The sequence below is a fragment of the Leptonychotes weddellii genome, chromosome 10 (assembly GCF_054177405.1).
Source record: "Leptonychotes weddellii isolate Sample4059 chromosome 10, ASM5417740v2, whole genome shotgun sequence".
Classification (NCBI taxonomy): Eukaryota; Metazoa; Chordata; class Mammalia; order Carnivora; family Phocidae; genus Leptonychotes; species Leptonychotes weddellii.
In genome coordinates this window covers 103,845,044-103,864,874 of record NC_138378.1, presented here as the reverse complement: position 1 = coordinate 103,864,874, position 19,831 = coordinate 103,845,044, and the positions used below count along the sequence as shown (strand labels likewise).

The 19,831-nt window shown below is 42.3% G+C and overlaps 1 protein-coding gene across 2 annotated transcripts; it reads right to left on the bottom strand.

Annotated features, from left to right (window-relative positions):
* Positions 1-49: 49 nt before the first annotated feature.
* Positions 50-19,219, bottom strand: PPM1G (protein phosphatase, Mg2+/Mn2+ dependent 1G). 2 transcript variants are annotated; one of them, XM_081797035.1, is made up of 11 exons: positions 18,918-19,219; positions 16,384-16,498; positions 5,531-5,600; positions 4,956-5,041; positions 4,502-4,634; positions 3,216-3,631; positions 2,454-2,588; positions 1,881-2,115; positions 1,373-1,502; positions 980-1,082; positions 50-659 (listed from the first exon to the last, which is right to left on the bottom strand). In XM_081797035.1, exons 2-11 carry the CDS (start codon positions 16,438-16,440, stop codon positions 453-455), a joined length of 1,572 nt encoding a protein of 523 aa, XP_081653161.1. In that variant the 5' UTR covers positions 16,441-16,498; positions 18,918-19,219; the 3' UTR covers positions 50-452. The 2 variants fall into 2 exon arrangements, with proteins under 2 accessions (XP_081653161.1, XP_006750186.1); XM_006750123.3 differs by lacking the exon at positions 16,384-16,498.
* Between the last annotated feature and the right edge of the window lie 612 nt (positions 19,220-19,831).

Here is a 19,831-nt window from a genome sequence, read left to right as displayed (position 1 = left end):
GGGGGGCCGGACAGGACAGCATTATGAAAAAAGGACACCATTGGCACAATTAGGTTTTGGCCTTTAGTCTGAAAAAGTGTTGATTGAAAGTGTACAACAGAGAGCGGGTGCAAGCGGCTGGGGGCCATGGAGCCGCCAATAAAAAAGAATGTCCTTAAATAAAGTTCACAGAGTAAAAACCAGAACCGCCAGTCTTCCCTCCAACACAACAGAGCACAGGCACAGAACCGGTGATGAGCCCCAAGGAGCAAGGAGGAGGCTGGGGAAGACAGCAGAGGCTCCCAGGCTGCTGTGTGGAGGGAGAGCCCTCTTTGGAATGGGCTGAGTAAAGCCACCCAGCTCCCCCTGCACACCTCACAACCACTGCTAAGGCTAAAGGAAAAAGACAAAACTCAGTCTCAGGTCCAGAGGGCTCAGAAAACAGTCTAGGTGGGCAGGGGTCTGGACAACCATTAGTCCCGCTTGGCCTTCTTCTTATTGTCACTGTTGCCATTTTCTTCAGCCCCCTCAGAAGAGAGCACCTCCTCCAGTTTCCGCTTGCCACTCTCTGGCTGAAGCTCTGCTGTGTTTCGGGGCTTGAAGCAAATGATGATGCAGGTCATGTTGTCACACCCTGTACCGTCCCCAGAAGTGTCTGGTGCCAGGCACTGATCCAGCAGCTACAAAAGGGACAAGGTAGGTAGCTCAGCTTCAGGGTTTGAACACCTTCCTAGGAACCTAAACTCCCAGAAGAGGGCTGACCCTGCTGAGACAGTGGCAGAAGGAGGGGAATAGGCAACAGACGTCACAGAACAGCCCGCTTGCTAGTGCATAAGGCATGAGAATAAGGCAGGGAAATGAAGGAAATGGAACTTTCTAGTCAGGTTTGGCATCTATCAGTAATTACTGACACTTCCCAGCTCTGGTCTTAGCTCAGGTCAAAAGACAAAACCTTGGCTATGCAAACCAGATGCCCTCTCTCCTCTACCCAAGCACTCACCTCTTCCACGATGGATGACAATAACCGAAGCTCCCCATTTTCATCACGCTGGCTGATTTTTGATTGAATAAAGTCTATAACTTCCTGGCTGCTCATCACATTCCTGAGGTCAAAAACAATACTCTTCTTTAGTCCCACCAAGGCAAAAGAGAGGAATGTAGAGAGAGGTGATAGCCCCCAGGACCAATGCAAACACCTATGGAGACTGTCCTTTGCTCTGCCTTAGGCTTGGGGGTTTTGACACCAAGATGTCTGCCTAGGCTCTAATCCTAGCAGTTTGAGAAAAGTACTGAATGCAGCCATTAGAGGGATGAAAAAGCCAAACCAGCTCAGAACCCTACAAGTAATGCTGCAATAAAAAAGGGAATTTTAGGGCATTCCACTGGTGCTCACCATATGCCATCACAGGCAATGACCATGAATTCGTGGTCGTCAGTGAGAGTCAGCACCTTGATGTCAGGAAGGGCTGATATCATCTGTTCCTCAGGTGGCAAGTTCTTATTTCTCTTGTAGAAGTGGTCTCCTGAAGTAAAGGAATGGTTGAAGAGTATTTTAAGCACTCTGCAAAGACTTGTGCTCGAGGCTGGTCGAGCCTTGCCATTCATTTCCCTTCTTTACAAAGTTCCATAATCTAAGTGAATGGAAAACTGAGTTCTGGTTTTCCTAGTTTCAGCCCTATCTTCAGGTTGCTAAACCTTAGGTAGGTCACTACCTTTTTTAATCATCCAAAAATGACAGCTATCTTACCTATCTCATGGACATATTTTACAGACAAAGGTCATAGATACCAAAGGACTTGGAAAAAGGTACAAGGGCCTATTAAGATTAAAGTTTGCTACCAGGTAGTCTGGAAGAGAGAATAAGACCCCAGAAGTCTTCCCCACACTTTCCTAGCACTTACCAATGGCTCTGGAGAGGTTGAGGCCCCCGTTGACTCGCCCATCCATGGTGACCTTGCCACCAGCATTCTTGATGCGTGCTAGCTCCACTTCATCCTCCGGTTTGTGGTCATAGGACATGTCCAAAGCTTTGCCAGCCTCCGACACCACACAACGAGAGTCTCCTGCATTGGCTACAATCAGCTGCTTCCCTCGTATCAGAGCCACCACCGCTGTTGTACCACTGTCAGAGCCAGGCTTAAGAGGAAGAAAGGGAGCATCATGGGAGCTTCCGGACATAAGCTCCTCATTGGTGCTCCCCTGACCATTTGCTTACGCTTTCTCTCTCACTGGGACCACCAAAAGAGCTTTAACAGGAGAGGCATGGATTTAATCTTTCCAAAGACTAGAGCATGCTCTCTTTCTATTCTGCGCTAACTGTATCCTAAAGACCTAGTTCCCCTTGTAGCATAAATGCCCCCATAACCAGGACTTCAGTACTAAGGCAGCAAGGAGATTCCCTGTCCCCAAATCACAATCAGGGAATCACATGTGCCTCTTGGCTTTTCCAGACTCACTGCTCCTTCCCTACATACCTCCTCCTTGCCTTCCATGCCCGGTACCATCATCTCCTCTTCTTCCTCGTCCTCTTCAGCCTCCTCAGTGTCATCTTCATCCTCCTCATTCTCTGCCTCTTCGCTGCTGTAGCCATCCTCTTCCTCACTGCATTCCTGCCAGAGGGATGATCCCAGGCTGCTGAGACTGGGATGACCCCCTGCCCCCCTCCCCCCAACTCATACTCAGAACCAAGAGGCCCTGACTGAACACAGATTCTGAGAGCACTGAAAGATACAACTATATGATCATGATAGAAAAATCTAGGGGAGGGGAGAAGGCTAGATGGGTATAACTACTATCCTTCCAGGCAACACAGCCAGAAAATAAGTGGCCCAGAGGAGATACCCAAATATCCAAAGTAACAACCACCACCTTCTTGTTCTCCCTCTGGGAGAAAGACTCTGAAAGGCTAGAACTAGATCTATTTGTTATAGTACCAACAAAGGAAGAGGTTCGAAGGCTAATGGTTCCTATGTTGGTGAAAATAATGAATTCAAGAAAACCTTGGAATATAGTAGGTCTTGGGGGCTGATCTAAAAATAGAAGAAGGCGGGGTATCTGGTTGGCTTAGTCGGGACAGCATGCGACTCTTGATCTTGGAGTCTTGAGTTCAAGCCCCGTGTTGGGTGTAGAAATTACTTTAAAAAAAAAATAGAAGGAAAAGAGCCAACAGCTATGCATGTTGACCAAACAGGCCCTCTCTGCAGACTCAGCATCTGTCTGCTCCCACAAGCCCTTACCTCACTGTCTTCCTCTTCCTCCTCTGCCTCATCTGACTCATCCTCACTGTCCTCAAAGAACTTGGACTTAGCAACTCGAGGCAGCTTGTCAGAGGCTGAAGAGCAGGAAGGCCCAGCCTCACCAGTGGGAGTGCCAGGCTCACCACCTTGGCCTGCCTCAGTCCCACGTTCTGAGTTGGAGGAAAGGCCTGTGTGGGCCTTGGCTGTGGGACCATTTTCCTCTGAAGAAGCTTCCCTAGATGGGTCCTCAGGTCCTGCCTCCCCGTTGAGACCCTGGGACCCTGGTTCCTCGCCTGTCCCAGCTCCAGATTTGCTGTGGGGAGCACCCTTGTGACAGTTCTGCCCGTAGCGTGTCAGCAGCTCTTCAATAGTCATGGTGGCCTCTTCATGCAGCAGTGCAGCCTCCTCATTGTCCACTGCAGGGAAGAGGCTGAATCAGCACCCCCACCCCAGACTCTTCATGGGATCAGCCCCCCTTCCCACTTCCACAACCCTTGCAGGTAGAATTTCAACTTCCCCACCACCGCCCACTCCTAAGGCTCCTATCAAGCTTCCTATCAAGTCTCAGAACACCCCTTTGCTTCCTTCTCGAGTAATACCTGCTGCATAGACTTCCTTTGGTCTTGGTCTTTCACCCTATTCTTAGTCAAAGGAATACTAGTTCTTTTATCACCTCTCATTTTTGATTGATAAGTTGGAAACCTCATTATGGCTAAGGACCCAGGAAGCCCACAATGCTAGTTTTAGGCCTATAGCCCAGGCTTAATGACAGTTCCAAGTCTTAAAAAAAAAAGGTCACATAAACATTAACAGGAACCAGAGAGACCCCATCACAATGACAATAGATAATATATAAAAAAATGCTTACAACTATGGACACTAGGTACAAAGGTTAATTCTTTCTCCTTTCATAACCTCATGTAGTATAGGAGAACATAGGGTTCTTTAATGTGAGGACTCCCCAAGTCCCTAAGAAGTCATCCTCTCTTAGAATTGACACATAATATATATTAAAGAAGAGTTCTTTAAAATGCTGATTTCTGGGGCGCCTGGGTGGCTCAGTCGTGAAGCGGCTGCCTTTGGCTCAGGTCATGGTCCCAGGGTCCTGGGATCGAGCCCCGCATCAGGCTTCCTGCTCAGCGGGAAGCCTGCTTCTCCCTCTCCCACTCCCCCTGCTTGTGTTCCTGCTCACTATCTCTCTCTCTTTCAAATAAATTAATTAATTAATAAAATAAATAATAAAATAAAATGCTGATTTCCTCTCAAACAAGGGATGCCACACTCACCATCATCTTCATCAGCTACTTTTTCTTTTTCATCCTCATCCTCGGTGGGTCGCCCTGCAATCTGTGCCAGCTCCTTAATGACTTCCTCAGTGGTCAGTTTGGCATCAATAGCCAAGAAGGCATCTTCTAATGCCTGTATATAAGCCAAATAGTATGAGGCAAGTTGAAAAAGTACAGTGGGTACAACATGAATTGCCTATATACAACCTGGGTACAAAGATGGCATGCAAATTACAGTGTGATCCACCATACAAGGAGACACTCTCATATAAATAAAAAACAGTTCAGAGACCTGAGATTAATGAAGCAGCTCTAAAAACATCCAAGTGGAAATAGAATTCTTTAAGAAATGCAATAAGCAGCAGCTTACTGGCAACAAGACAGAAAAAGCCAAGGACTAGAAAACAAGGGAAAGCCTACAGAAGTAGAGAAGGAGCATTACGAAAAGACAGACCTTTTGTAGCTTGCCTTCTTTGTAGGCCTTCTGATCTTTGATGATATCAGGAAGATATTTGGCACAGTACAAGGCAACTTCCTCCCCTAGAAGAAAAGTAAGGTCACCCAGAGCACTGCTTCCCACATATAAAGTGAAATAATATTTATATGCCTTACTGGAGTGAACCCCAAGGGTCGAGGAAATAACTATTTTATACAACTGAAACCTATCTGAAAGATAATTGTTTAGGAAGTTCTGATCCACAAAATAGATTTCACCATCAACTTTCGCAGTGCTAAATTAATATACCTTTTTTGCTTTTCTCACCTGTATACTTAGTTCTCAGTGGAAAAAAAATAAATTCTAATACAGGAAGAGGCTTTTTGGATTAAAACAAGACCTGGTGAGATTATAAACCAATACAATATCCTGTTAGGAAGGTAGAATGGCAAAACAGAGAAAACAGCACTGGGAAGGAAATGATATCTTAGGACCAGAACCTTGGAAAGGAAAAGAACAAAGGACCTGTTCTTGCCCCCTAAAGTCTGGAACTGGAGTTCAAGAATGTCACCAATATGATCCGCTAAAGTTACCTCCATGTCCATCATAGACAGAAAACATGGCTGTCTCACTGTCCAGCTCAGGAATACAGTTGTGAGCATCCTAGGAAAAAGAGAGCATAATTAGCATTTCTGAAGGTCAAAGGATGTTCTTCCTTGTGCACCTGAGGTCGTGAGGATCGCCTTCACGCCTTAACCTCACTAACCCTTCCCTGGCTGACCTACATGGCCTAGAAATAAGAAAGGAAAATGGGATGATAAAATAAGAAAAGTAGTACAGGGGAGAGAGAAAGGAAAGGGGCCAAGGGAGGGAAGTAGGGGAGGAAAGGAAGGGGGGAGGGTGGAAGGGAGAGAGATGAATCAGGTCACTACCTCTGCAGTCTAGCAGCCTCAGCCTAGGAGATCTCAGTCCAGATGGCAGAATGTTTGGCTGTTGGAACTCTAGACCTGACCTTTTGGATTTGTGGCAACTATGGGAAGAACCAGAATAAAGGATCTTTAAAGTCACTTCCAGACTCATTCTATGAATCAGTGAACTTCAAGGAAAAAAATGTTAGGGAAGATAGCAAAGAGAGACCTGAGGGCATTACCAGCCTGACAAGTTTCTAGGAGAATCCTAAAACAACGTAAGTGAAAGGACTAAAATTTGTAGAACTATATACACTTATACCACCACTTCCCCAAAGCACCATCTAACAAACAAATTATTCCCCTCTTCTCTCAAAGTTTAACTCACTCAATAAGTTACCCTCAGGCTAGGCAGAGGATATATTTACAAAAGAATCTTCCCAACAAATAATGTTATTAAACTACACTGTGTTTAGTATTTGTTAACTGGAATTTACAATGCCCCATGTAATCAGCCTTCCCACCTCCTACCCCCAGCTGGAAATAAGATATCATTCATTGCTGATGGCATTAGCACACCTGAAGAGAAGTCTGCAATGGTCCTGCTGCAACAACATTGCGGTTTCAAGGCTGGGCTTGATCAAATTCTTCTAATAATAAAACTCTGCCACCCCAAACAAATATTCCAGGCTGTGCCATAATTCAAGCCAAGATGTTGAACCTAGGTGAGAGTGTGCTGCAGCTTACTCTGCCCCATCTTAGAACACAACCCCACCTCCCTGTCAGGTACTTTCTACAGACAAAAAGAATATAATCAGCTATTTACTTTGATTGATTATCTTTGTGAAAGTTAATGGTTCTCCTTCCTCTTTCAGGCATTTAAACTTTTCTAGCTGTATCAATACTTAGGAAATCAGTGCAGTGGTTCTTCTGTTGTCCCTGCAATAAGACTATGCTTTCATTATACAAATCTAGAAAATAAAAGCAATTTTAAGGTAGTAAACAAGAGAACGGAAAAATAACTATTTTGTATTTCCCTCTCATTGATTCCCGGAGAAAGTGTCCCAGAATCTAATGGGCTGCATGAAAGGCCCTCAATGGCCTATCTAACAAAGCTGTCAACAACCGCCTCTAAGCCTCATCCCCAGGACCCGGAGAGCACCAGAGACCAAAGGTCATCTTCTCCCTCTTCCAATCACTCCACCACCAGCCACACTGGCCTCCCTTCCCTCAGAGCCAGGGTTAGTTGACCTTACTGGACCTACCTCTCCTCTTTCTGCACCTTTTGGAAGGCAGCTATGCTAACCACTATACCACCAACGCTCCGCTCTTTCTGCACCTTTTGGCCTGCCTTTATGACTATCTATTGCCTCAGCATCCTCCACCAGTGGTTCTCAGACTTTAATGTGCCTAAGAATTCATTTGTTATTCCTTCACCAAATATCTGAGTATCCATTATGTTCCAGGATCAGTTCTGGGTGTTTGGTAATATCAGTGAATAAAATGAAGACCTGCGCTTCATAAAAAAAACTTACATGCTCACAAGGAATATACACAATAAACATAATAAATAGTTAAATCATATAGCATGATGATATAACTCCTATAGAAAGATGATGGTGCTATGGAATAAAGGAAAGGTAGAACAGGACTGAGTTGGATTACAGAAAAGTGGCGGGAGAACTGAATCGGCATGGGACACAGTGTGATACAGGCTTGCTAAGGCCATAAGCAACTGTACCTCAGCAGTCACTACCTAAGTCATGCTGTATCTAATTAGTATCAACAAAACAGTTGTGTCATATTAATGTTGGCTTTAATTCTGTTAATTTTGTAGTGTGGTTTGTTGGCATGGAATTTATGCCCAGTTCTGTTTGTACTCATTTAAGTAACAAATTAAAATTGTTTTAATGAATTCTGGAGTTCCACAAGTATTGCTCTCCTTAAAAAAAAAAAAAAAAAAAAAAAAAAAATCCATGGAAGAGCTCCAAGATATTTTGTTAAATAAGGAAAGCAAAGTGCAGAAGGAAAGCAAAGTACAGAATGACATATTTAGTAAGCTGCTTTTGTGTAAGAAGAGGGAGCACAGGAATAGATATTTGTCTTTTCACACTGTAATACTACATGGATACACAGAAAACTAAAGAAAAGCAGTTAACTGTAGGGGGAGCAGGAGGGTACAGAGGGATGGGAGCAAGATGAGCCATTGGAATGTTTATTTTTTCCAAAAGTAAATTAGATTTTTTTAAAAGATTTTATTTATTTATTTGACAGAGAGAGACACAGCGAGAGAGGGAACACAAGCAGGGGGAGTGGGAGAGGGAGAAGCAGGCTTCCCGCTGAGCAGGGAGCCCGATGTGGGGCTCAATCCCAGGACCCTGAGATCATGACCTGAGCCGAAGGCAGATGCTTAACAACTGAGCCACCCAGGCGCCCCTAAATTAGATATTTTTAAAAGACTCAGTGTAAAACTAAAATTTGAGAAATTGGTCCAACTAATTCCACTTTTTGATAGGGGAGGGAAGAGCAGTCTACTTGTCCACTCCTTCCCAGTGGAACAGGTCAATCATTCTCTGCCCTGCAATATGCCACTCTAAATCACAGCCATACCATCTCTTTTGAACCCACATCGATACTCAAATCATCTTTTTTTGTGTTCCTCACAAAAGCATGTGAAGCAGATCTAGCTTCATATGAACATATGAAAAAAGAGCAATCAAAGAAATGAATATTAAAAACAAGGAAATATCCTTTTGTGCAAATTAGAATAATGAAAAAGATTAATAATAACTAGTGATAATAAGAGTGAAGTAAAAACACATTCTCATAGCCTGACCAACAAGAATATAAATTAGTATAGCCTTCCTGGAGCACAATTTGGTAATATGTATAAAAATTTCAAATGTGCATGCCCTTTGATCTACTAATTGGACTTCCAAAAGTTTATTTTATGAAAGTAGTACAAAGGTACAAAGAAAGACAACGGTACAAGGATACGTATAAGAATGTTCACTATAGCATTATTTATAATAAAAAACAATTATGAACATCCAAATTTCCATGAAGAAATTAGATTACAAGTGGTACATCCCTCCAATAGAATGCAGCTATTAGAAATGAATATGTGGGGGGTGGCTCAGTCAGTTAAACATCTGCCTTTAGCTCAGGTCATGATCTTAGGGTCCTCAAGGTCCTGGGATCGAGGCTCCCTGCTCAGTGGGGAATCTGTTTCTCCCTCTCCCTCTGCCCTTGCCCCTGCTCATGCCCCCCACCCCCGCCTCTCTCAAATAAATAAAATCTTTAAAAAAATAAAAAGTAAAAAAAAAATGAATGTGTTCATTTGGAAATGTGTTCACAATATAAGTGATAAAAGGAGAAAAAAATAAAAAGCACCTCTATATAGTGTATATATATGCTAGAAGTCTGGGTGGAGAGTAAGAGTTGGATAACAATTATTTTCTATTTTTTAACTTTAAAAATTTTTGTACAATATGCCATATTGTTCTGGTTTGAATGATAAGGATGACAAAATGAACCTATGAACTGTCCTAAAGTGGCCATGCTACGATATACTGCAGGATTTCTGGCCAGCTATTTCTTGGTGTGCCTCCATTTTCTCTTCTATAATATGGAATAAGAATAGCTACCTTAGTTACCCTTATCACAGAACTGTGATGCAATAGTTGCAAAATATGTAAAACTCCTTTTAAACTGGAATTTAATAATAAATATTCTGTTCTGAAATTCAGCACCTACCTCACATTTTTCTTCTCTATTCTTACTCTCAAAGAGGAATGCCTACCATAAAGATTCATCTTATACCTTGAGGTCTCAGTTCCTAGAACTACTCCACATTACCTTCTCTTCCACTTCCTGGTAAGGCTCTGGATCTGGATCTATTTTATCACTTGGAACTGTTCTACCTTCTCTAAGTACTTTAGTTTCCCCCTTTGCATCTCTGTTCAGAGCCTCCCTACCTTTACCCTTGCTTTTCTTTCTCTCTGACCTTTCTGAGCCAGAGCCAAGTATTTCAACACTGTCTCTTAGCAATCTAGAAAAACTCATCCAACCTTGTATAACCCGACCAACTGCTTTCTTTACCCCTGAATCAGAGTCACTAAGTATTGCTAGTCATAAAATCATGTTGATTGTGCACCCTAATTCCATTCAGCATTTTTTTTTCACATGTTCTGCACTGACGCTTAAATATAGTAACCACAGTCAGTCACAAACCTTTCCCACACTGTTCAAGTTCTCAATGCCTTTTTTTTTTTTTTTAAAGATTTTATTTATTTTTTGACAGAGAGAGACACAGCGAGAGAGGGAACACAAGCAGGGGGAGTGGGAGAGGGAGAAGCAGGCTTCCCGCAGAGCAGGGAGCCCGATGAGGGGCTCGATCCCACCTGAGCCAAAGGCAGACACCCAACAACTGAGCCACCCAGGAGCCCTCTCAATGCTCTTCTTTCACTCTTAGCAGATGAGCTAACCTCTTGCTTTACTTAGATCAAGGTCATATTTCAAGAACTACCTCATCATCTCTATTCTACCTCAAAATTTCTCTACAGCTTTACCTAACCTCTCCACTTCTGCCTCTAAAGCATTGTTTCTCCTCTTCTTTTAATTCAGTGAAGCCTATACTAAACCATTTATTGGAAACTGGTTAAAATTATTTCCTCCCTTCTTAGATTTGTATTTCCTCTTAAACTTCTAATCTCAAAACATTTTCCTTCAAGATCTTACTTCGCAGAGCAGGCAATAACCATAATAGCAACCCAAATAGTCATTTTGCAGGCTTCATTTTTTCCCAAATACTGTACATAATTAAATAGTGAAAACCATGTCAGCTTTCTTGAAAGTTCTCTTTGGTTCTGTGATGTTCCAACTGCCTGTTTCTATAGGATGTCCCTTCACTTCAAACTTAACATATATAAACAGAACCTCAGCAGTCTTCAAAAAAATCAGAACTTCCGTACAGGTCTTATTTCTGTTCATGGAATCTTAACTTTCCTAGCCAATACTTAATACCAGTCCACCTTGACTTCCTGGCTCTCTTCTACCATCCAATCACCAAATCCTACTAAGTTTTCCTTTATAACTTTGTCCTTGGATTACTTTACTCTTTTTTTTTTTTTTAAGATTTTATTTATTTATCTGAGAGAGAGAGAATGAGAGAGAGCGAGTACATGAGAGGGGGGAGGGTCAGAGGGAGAAGCAGACTCCCTGCCGAGCAGGGAGCCCGATGCGGGACTCGATCCAGGGACTCCAGGATCATGACCTGAGCCGAAGGCAGTCGCTTAACCAACTGAGCCACCCAGGCGCCCTGGATTACTTTACTCTTAATAGCATTTTATCTCCTTCCTGCTTCTACTCTCTGCCCTTGTAATCCAGCCTACATACATTCAGATGCCAGATTATCCTTCCTAACATAACACTTTATTGCTAAAAGCTTTGATGGATTCTACTGGATATAAGATTAATTCCGCACAATTTACAGGCAATTTAAGCATTCAATCATCATTCCTACCCATTTCTATAACCTGATCTCTTAATTTTCATACCATTCCCCCAAATAAACTACTCCACTCTTGACACTGACCACCGTACCGCGCGAAGTAGTAAGCAAGCCTCAAAGTCTTTCCTCCTATCCCTCCCTCCATATTTTTCTTCTTCTCCTTCCACTTTCCTCCTCTCCTTTTGTCCCCATTTATACTCTCTCCTTAAGGTCCAGTTAGTCTCACCACCTCCAAGAGATCTTTCTCAATCACACCAATACTCTATGATCATTCCTCTCTCTAAACTATTAATATTTACTGTCTTTACCAATAATATGGTTACTCAGTATATACTATCTTGTATTGTTATCCAGCATTCTGTGGGGGAAAAGAGAGTCTTAGGTCCAAAACTATATTGTAAACCAGCTCAAAAGCAAAGACCGTCTTAAATTTCTTCACAGCTTTGAGGCCTAAAACTATGTTCTGCAACATAGTAGGACTTCCATGTTTATTTATGATGGTGAGTTCCCAGCTGCCTCAGGACAAATACCTCATGGATGCCTCCCCCTTCATTTCCTACCCTAAACCTAAAGATGTATCATAACACAATAACAGCTGACAGTCTGAAGGAGATGACTCAGAATACACAGGTCACCTGAGTCAGGGCCCTTAGGCTTTGCCTTACTTAAAATCATGTATCATACAGAACCTTCTGATCTTCTAGGCAACCAATGGATCTGTATTAATAAAATCCTCGTTATCCTGCCTGATGTCAATCTCCTAAGGTTATAAATACAACCACAAATGTTCCTGTGTTACTGGATGATCAACCATTTACATTTATATACATAAATTTATCTAAATCTTTACAAACCAAGACAAAAAGTTTGAAGGTAGTTGGGAAGGGAACTACATTTTTGGTTTTAAAAAGTCATGTATTACTATCTTTTAAAATTACATGCATATATTACTTCAATGCTATAGAGTATTTTGTGTTTCCCAAAATCCATATGTTGAAATGTAATCCCCAAATAGATTAATGAAACCTTGGCCATGAGATTTGTATCACTGAGGTTTTTAGACTGAGTTATGCAGGTAAGTGCACTTTTATTAGGTAATCTACACTGTTTGGTAGATAAATTCCATTTCTGGGAATTGTGTGGGTACTAATGTTTCCATGTTCCCAACTATGTTGAGAACTGGAAAAAACACAGGTTCTAGCTTGGTCAATCAGTTGGGTTTTGTAAATACTTGTATGTGGGAAGGCATTGTTGTCTCTTTGTGAAAATAAAAATCCACGCCTGGAAGTGTAAAAAAAAAAAAAATGTAATCCCCAACATGATACTATTTGAAGGTGGGTGTTTGGGTGGTAATTAGGTCATGAATGAGATTATGCCCTTACAAAAGAGACCCCAAAAAGCTCCCTTGCCTTGAAGATAGAGCTAGAAGGCAGACATCTATGAACCAGAAAGTGGGCCCTCAGCAGACACCTTAGTCTCGGACTTAGCAGCAGGGTCTTGAAGATATATTTTTATACCCATGTTCACAGCAACTTTATCCACAATACACAAAAGGAAGAAACAACCTAAGTGTCCATCAACAGATGAATGGGTAAACAAAATGTGGTATATTGATACAATGGATACTATTCAGCCTTAAAAAGGAAGGAAATTCTGATACATGCTATAACATGGATGAACCTTGAGGATATTATGCTAAGTGAAAGAAGTCAGTCACAAAATGACAAATGTGTCTTTCTATGAAGTACCTAGGGTAGTCAAATTCATAGAAACAGGAAGTAGAATGGTTTCCAGGGGCCGGGGGCAGAGGGCAGGCGGAATGGGGAGCTGTTTAACTGGGATAGTTTCAATTTTGCAAGATGAAAATACTTCTGGCAATTGGTCGCCCAACAGTGTGAATGTACTTAACAGTACTGAACTGTACATTTTAAAATGGTGAAGATGGTAGATTTTATGTTATATATATTTTACCACAACTTAACATAAAATAATTAAAACACACACACACACACAAAACCTCCCACAAAGAAAAGCCCAGTCTGATGGCTTCACTGGTAAATTTTACCAAATATTTTTAAAAGAATAACACCAATTCTTCACAAACTCTTCCAATGTATAGAAGAGGAAGCAACATTTCCCAACTGATTCTGAGGCCAATATTATCCTGATACCAAAACTACAGACTTAATATTGTTAAAGATAGCAACACTCAACTGGATCTACAGATTCAGCACAATCCCTATCAAAATTCCAAGTGTCTTTTGCACAGAAATTGACAAGCTGATCCCAAATTCATATGGAAATGCAAGGGACCCAGAAAAGAAAAAAAGAAAAAGAACAAAGTTGGAAAACTCACACTTCCTAACTTCCAAAACTTACCACAAAGCTAATGGTCATCAAGACAGTGTGGTACTGGCATGGCCAAAAGTATACAGATCAATGGAATGGAATGAGTCCAGAAATAAACCCTCATTATTTATAGTCAAATGATCTTAACAATGATACCAAGATAATTCAGTGAGGGAAAAGAATAGGCTTTTTAACAAATGGTGCTGGGACAAGTAGATATCCACATGCAAAACTGAGAAATTGGATCTCTTCCTTACACCATTCACAAAAATTAACCCACAATGGATATAAGAGCTAAAACTATAAAACTCTTAATAGAGAAACTGGACTTCATCAAAATTAAAAATGTTTGTGCTTCAAAGGACACTAACAAGAAAGCAAAAAGGCACCCCAAAGAATAGGGGAAAATATTTGCAAATCCTATCTGATAAAGGACTTGTATCCAAAATATATAAAGAACTCTTACATCTCAATAAAAAAAAAAAAAGACAACCCAACACAAACAGACAAAAGATCTAAACAGACATTTCTCCAAAGATCTGTAAGTGGCAATTAACACAAGAAAAGATGCTCAAACATCATAAGCTACCAGGGAAATACAATCAAAACCACAATGAGATACCATTTCACACCCACTAAAAGGGTTATAATAAAAAGATAACAAGTGTAGGGAGGCTTAGAGAAACTGACACCCTCACATATTGCTGGTAAAAATGCAAAATGGTGTGACCACTTTGGAAAACAGTTAGGCAGCTCCTCAAAATGTTAAACATGGAGTTACTATATGACCCAGCAATTCCACTCCTACAATATAGTCAAGAGAAGTAAAAGCTTATTTCCACATAAAAATTTATAAATGTATGTTCTTAGCATCATTATTCATCATGGCCAAAATGTGGAAATCTAAATATCCATTAACTGATGAATGGATAAACAAAATATCCATAAAATGGAATATTATTTGGCCATCAAAAAGAATTCATGCTACAACATGAATGACTCTTAGAAATATTGTTTAGAGGGGTGCCTGGGTGGCTCAGTCAGTTAAGCCTCTGCCTTCCGTATAGGTCATGATCTTGGAGTCCTGGGATTGAACCCCATGTCGGGCTCCCTGCTCAGCAGGACATCTGCTTCTCCTCCCTCTACCCTCCTACCCTGTCGTGCTCGCTTGCTCGCTCTCTAATAAATAAAATCTTAAAAAAAAAAAGAGGAAATATTGTTTAGTAAAAGGCAGACATAAAAGGTGACATTTTTATAATTCCATTTTTATGAAATGTTAAAAATAGGTAAATCCATAGAGATAAAATATAAATTGGTGGTTGCAAGGTGTTAGAGGAGGGGAGATAGGGAGTGACTGGTAATGGTTACAAGTTTTCTTCTTGAGTGATAAAGCTGTTCTAAAATCAATAGTGGTGATGGTTGTACAACTCTGTGAATATATTAACCACTGAAATGTATGCTTTAAATGGATACGGTATATGAACTATATCTCAATAAAATTGTTTAGTAAGAAATCTGTATATACATTTTTAGGTACTACATATAATTAAAAGTTGATAGACTCCATCTTTGAACAGGATCTAAAGGGAAACAGAAAACAACTCCACTGAAATCAGTACTCAGTTTAAAGCATGTCATTATATATCAGCGATGCTTTAAGATTAGTTCTAAAGATTTATGCTTTCAGACAGCATAATTTTAAAAACAGCTTACAATGGCAAGAACCACTAACCAGATCTGTTAAACTTCTATACTCAAATTCAAAGTACAGTTCCTTACCTTACCTCTCAAAGTACAATTCCAAGATGATAACCCAATAGAGGGTTGGGGAGGAGAAGTAGTAGTAACATCTGCTATAGGATTGGGCAATAGAAATAATTTATGTAAAATATTCTTGAAATCTTAAGGAATAAATTTTGATTTTAACTTCCAGTTGCTTAAGAACTTATAAAGGAATAGCATAATAGAAAACAATTTCTCCATATTCATGGATATACATTTGGTATCATTTCATACTATCTCTGAATTGTGACTAGGTACTGCATGCTTATCAAATGAAAAGAATGCCCTTTTATAGAAGTTGCTTAACTGCATCCTAGACAAAGGAATTCTGATCTGGTTCAGTAAGTAAAAAGTGCTTTAAGATATAGAGATGAGGCATTAATCTGAGGATCGGACAATAAATGCTCTTCAGCCTTCAGACACCCTCTCTTAAGTGGAACCCCACACAATGCTTGTAGTATCCCATTTTATATTTTGCTCCATTAACATAATGATTGAAATTGTCATGTAGGTATCTTAAGAATTTTCTGCTTAACATTATCTACATTCAATTCTAGATGAACCTCTATGACCACGGATAAGCCAGCTTCTATATGGCAGTAAACAGCTAGCCTACTCAAAAGTATACTCTTGCTATTGATCCTGCTTTTTAAAGAAGGCAAATATAATTCATAGAATTAAAAAAAAAAAAATCCTAACTCCCCAAAGAAAGCTGTTTTGTCACTTCCAGAGAATCTCATAACCCAAAACTAAAAGTACCCATGTCCCTTTAAGACATCAACTAAAACCATTTTCAGATTGGACTTCTCATTAGCCACCAAAAACTCAAAGCCTTTCCATATGTATTTCTCAGGCACCCTTCCACAACCTACCTGTTAACCCACAAAATACATACCTCAACCAGCTTGAGGGTCCCTCCAAACCATGGAGAAGGAAGAAGGGAAGGGAACATCAACTGTGGTATTTTGTTTACCCCTCCTCAAAACACCCTGGTTCCACAGCAAGAGGGGCTGGAGAGAGGCAGAAAGTATAAAATGCCAGCTATTGATAGTTGCCATCCTTGCCTCAAGAGAAGGGGTAAAATAGTACTCTCTAAGGCTGAATCTCTGCATCCATTAGGATTTTAGCAACCTCTGTAATGTGTATTGGCATAAACTTACCTCAAAGGAATCATTAGGACCAAGCAAATAAGGTCAACAGACTTAATGAATAGGTGGGATTGAGCCCTAAAGGTTAAGAGGAACAGGTGTGTACACTTTCTGAAAAGATAAGATTCACTCAAGAGCCTACAAGTCATAGTTATTTTCTTGCCATAGCAAAGAAACTAAGTTATACTTTGGAGAGAAAGGAAACAAAGCCAGAAGGGAAAGTACTGATGCAGCAGAAAAGGATCCCAAGCAGGACTTCAAGAGGATTTGATTAAAGATAACCATTCAGACAAAGGTAAACTGAGAAACAGCATAAGAGGAAGATTTTAAAACCCAAACTGGTTACCTCTCAGAAGGAAGATTAGGATCTAAGGAATAGTCTAACAAGATCTCTACAAACCAAACAGCTGCTGATGAAAAAAGTCATTTTCTAATTACCAAAGGAGAAACCAAAAATAAAGGGAAATACCCTGCAGAGAAGCAAACAGAACAGACTCACCGGGCAAACAACTTGGAAAACTAAATATCCAAGCAACTCAAGTTAGTAAAGAAAACTAGAAAGAAGGGTACCCAAAAACAAAACAAAACAAAACAAAAAAACAACCCTAGAAAAACCATAGCAGAGAAGTAGAAAATAAAGAATGAGAAACCTGAAGGAAAAGCCTTACTGTGAGATGAGTCACCTCAAATCTTACAATATTTATAGAAAATGCCATAGAAATGGACTCTCCAAACTAGCAACTAACCCAAACCCCAGCCTTACATTAAGGTTTTTCTTTTGAAGCTAAATCCAGATATTTCTAACACTCAATTATATTTACCAAGCACCCAGTAAGCTCAATACTGAGCACCCCACTGAAATATGAATGCTATACTTCAGGTTGACACACTATGATAACAGTGTCCAGTAAGTGTCTCGAACAACTTCATCCCACAGATTCTTTCCACCAAGGCACAAGTGTCCTAACCTTTCTGGGCCTCAATTTCCCAGCTATAAAATGCGGGAGCCAAACTAGATGCGATGAACTATAGGATTCCCCTCATTCTTCAAATGTTATACCTAATGACAGAACTGTTTAAAGTCAGCTGTGGGTATAAAATTTGAGTCTTGAGAACAAACCATGTAAGTTTATACTGTCATTCCAGAGCTAACCACAGGGAGGAGCGAGGGATTTGAAGAAATTCCCAAGGGAGACAGTAGTATTAGGCTGTTACCTGAAGCCCACGGAGTAAGTAGATAAACCCTTAATCCCAGAAATAATTACAGCATTTCCCTGGCCCTTCTGCCTAGATCTCACAACACTCTTCACAAAGACATGTCTTACACATGTCTTTCTCCCTTTCCTTCCTGCACGGTTTTCCCTGTTCTCCCTTGTAGTTTCACATCCATTTTGCCCAATTCTACTTCTTTTTATCCAGAAATTTCCCACCTTTCCCTTTTATCCAGAAAAAAATTTTCTAGGAAAGAAAAATCAATTCTTTATAGGTTAAGTTCTTTATAGGTTATGATGGAATGATCACAAATCAAGGAAACTATAAACCACAACAAGCACAGGCAAATGACAATTGCGGATTAAGTTTTAGAAAAATCCCGAGGAAAAAATATCAAGCATAATAAAAAAGGAATGATACCGATCGACACAACTGAAGTTTTCCAAAGGTCGTAAAAGGCCCTGAAGAGAATAAAACGACTGACAATTCCTGGAGGTCAGGTCGAGCCTCTGAAATTAACATTCGGTGCCCAGAGCCAAGCAACTAGGTGTTTAAGAATTTGAAACAGACTGCTTGCCCAGGCTTCCTTTCACTGTCAAACTCCTCGTCCAAAGAGGCCTCTCACAGCACATATTTAAGAGGAAAAAAAAAAAGTAGTCATGCCCATCTATTCTCCTCGTCCTCGCAAAAGTAAATGAATAAATAGTCCCTCTTTTCATCCTCACTCCCACACTACACCTCACACCGTTTATGAGCCTGGAGGGCTGGGCTGGCAGGAGAGGATGGCGCGAAGGCACGGGGAGAGGGCGGTCAGTGGGCGGAAGGTGCCTCTCCCCACATGGCCGAGATCTCGCCACCAAACTGGCCACCGGCACACGGTCCCCAGGCACCGGCAGTTCCCTCTCGGCCCCGGGCCCACTCTCGCTGCCGCCCGTCAAACTGCCGCCGCAGCTGCAGCTGCAGGCTCCCGATACGGACCCTTCCCCGGGGATGACCCCATCCCCCCGCTCCCTTTCTCCGTCAGGTTCCCGCCCTGCAGCGGCCCGCCTCTGGGCCTCTCCCGCCTCACCTCCATGGAGACGCGCCAGCCTTGCATGGCGGAGAAGCCGTAGGGCAGCGGCAGCCGCGAGGCGCCGACCCCGTCCCCGGAGCACTTCACCGTGTTGGGCTGGGAGAGGTAGGCACCCATGGCGGCGGCTGGCCGGCGACCTCAGGGGCAGGCAAGCGGGGCGCGACCCGTGCCGGAGCCGGAGCCCCGGGGGCGCGCGCGTGGCAGGAGCGGGCCCGGCTGCACGGCCGACACAAGGTGCCGGTGAAAGGCGCGAGGCCGGCCAGGAGGCGGTAACGGGACGGGAGCAGAGAGGGAGCGGAAGCGGAAACGGCGCCGCTCCAGACCCCGCCCGGCCGGCGCGGCGCGGCACAGCGCGGCGCTGCGGGCAGTCATTTCCTTAGCAACTCGCCCCGCCCGCGGGGACAACGGCCCGCCCAACCGCCGCTCCCGCGAGATTGGCGCGGTCACGCCTACCAACGGCCGCTGCTTGCCTCCCGCGGCCCTGCAAGCGGCTCGCCACCCGTAGCTGTTCCCCGGCGGTGCCTCGCTCCCCTGCCCTGCCTTCGCTCCCCTACCCCTGCCTCTCGCGTGTTTGTCGAAGCTCTTTTGTGTGGGCCCCGGCCCTCCCGATCCATCTTCCAGTGTATCAGTCCCCTTTCCCCACCGCGCGCTCAGGCTCCGCAAACCCGCCGGATTCGGCTCTATTAAAGTTAACTAATATTTGTTCTCAGCGCACGAAGTACCTGGCCTGGCCTTACGAGAGAGAGTCTTTTTTGACAAAAGAAAATGAAAACCTCAATCTGTAACATCATTCGAGTTAATACAATGCAGAAATGTTTGGCACGGTTTCTGCTGGGTAAGAAGAAATCGAGAGGAGGACGAGCTGTTGCTGGACGTCCTCAGGATGCCCCACAAGTGCATTATGCCTGGGA

Excerpts from the sequence above, each read along its gene's own strand:
- PPM1G (XM_006750123.3), bottom strand. The coding sequence starts at position 19,037 with ATGGGTGCCTACCTCTCCCAGCCCAACACGGTGAAGTGCTCCGGGGAC. Across the intron at positions 3,632-4,501 it reads AGTAGCTGATGAAGATGATG|TGGACAATGAGGAGGCTGCA; the intron begins GTGAGTGTGGCA and ends TCTTCCCTGCAG. Across the intron at positions 2,116-2,453 it reads GCATGGAAGGCAAGGAGGAG|CCTGGCTCTGACAGTGGTAC; the intron begins GTATGTAGGGAA and ends CTTCCTCTTAAG.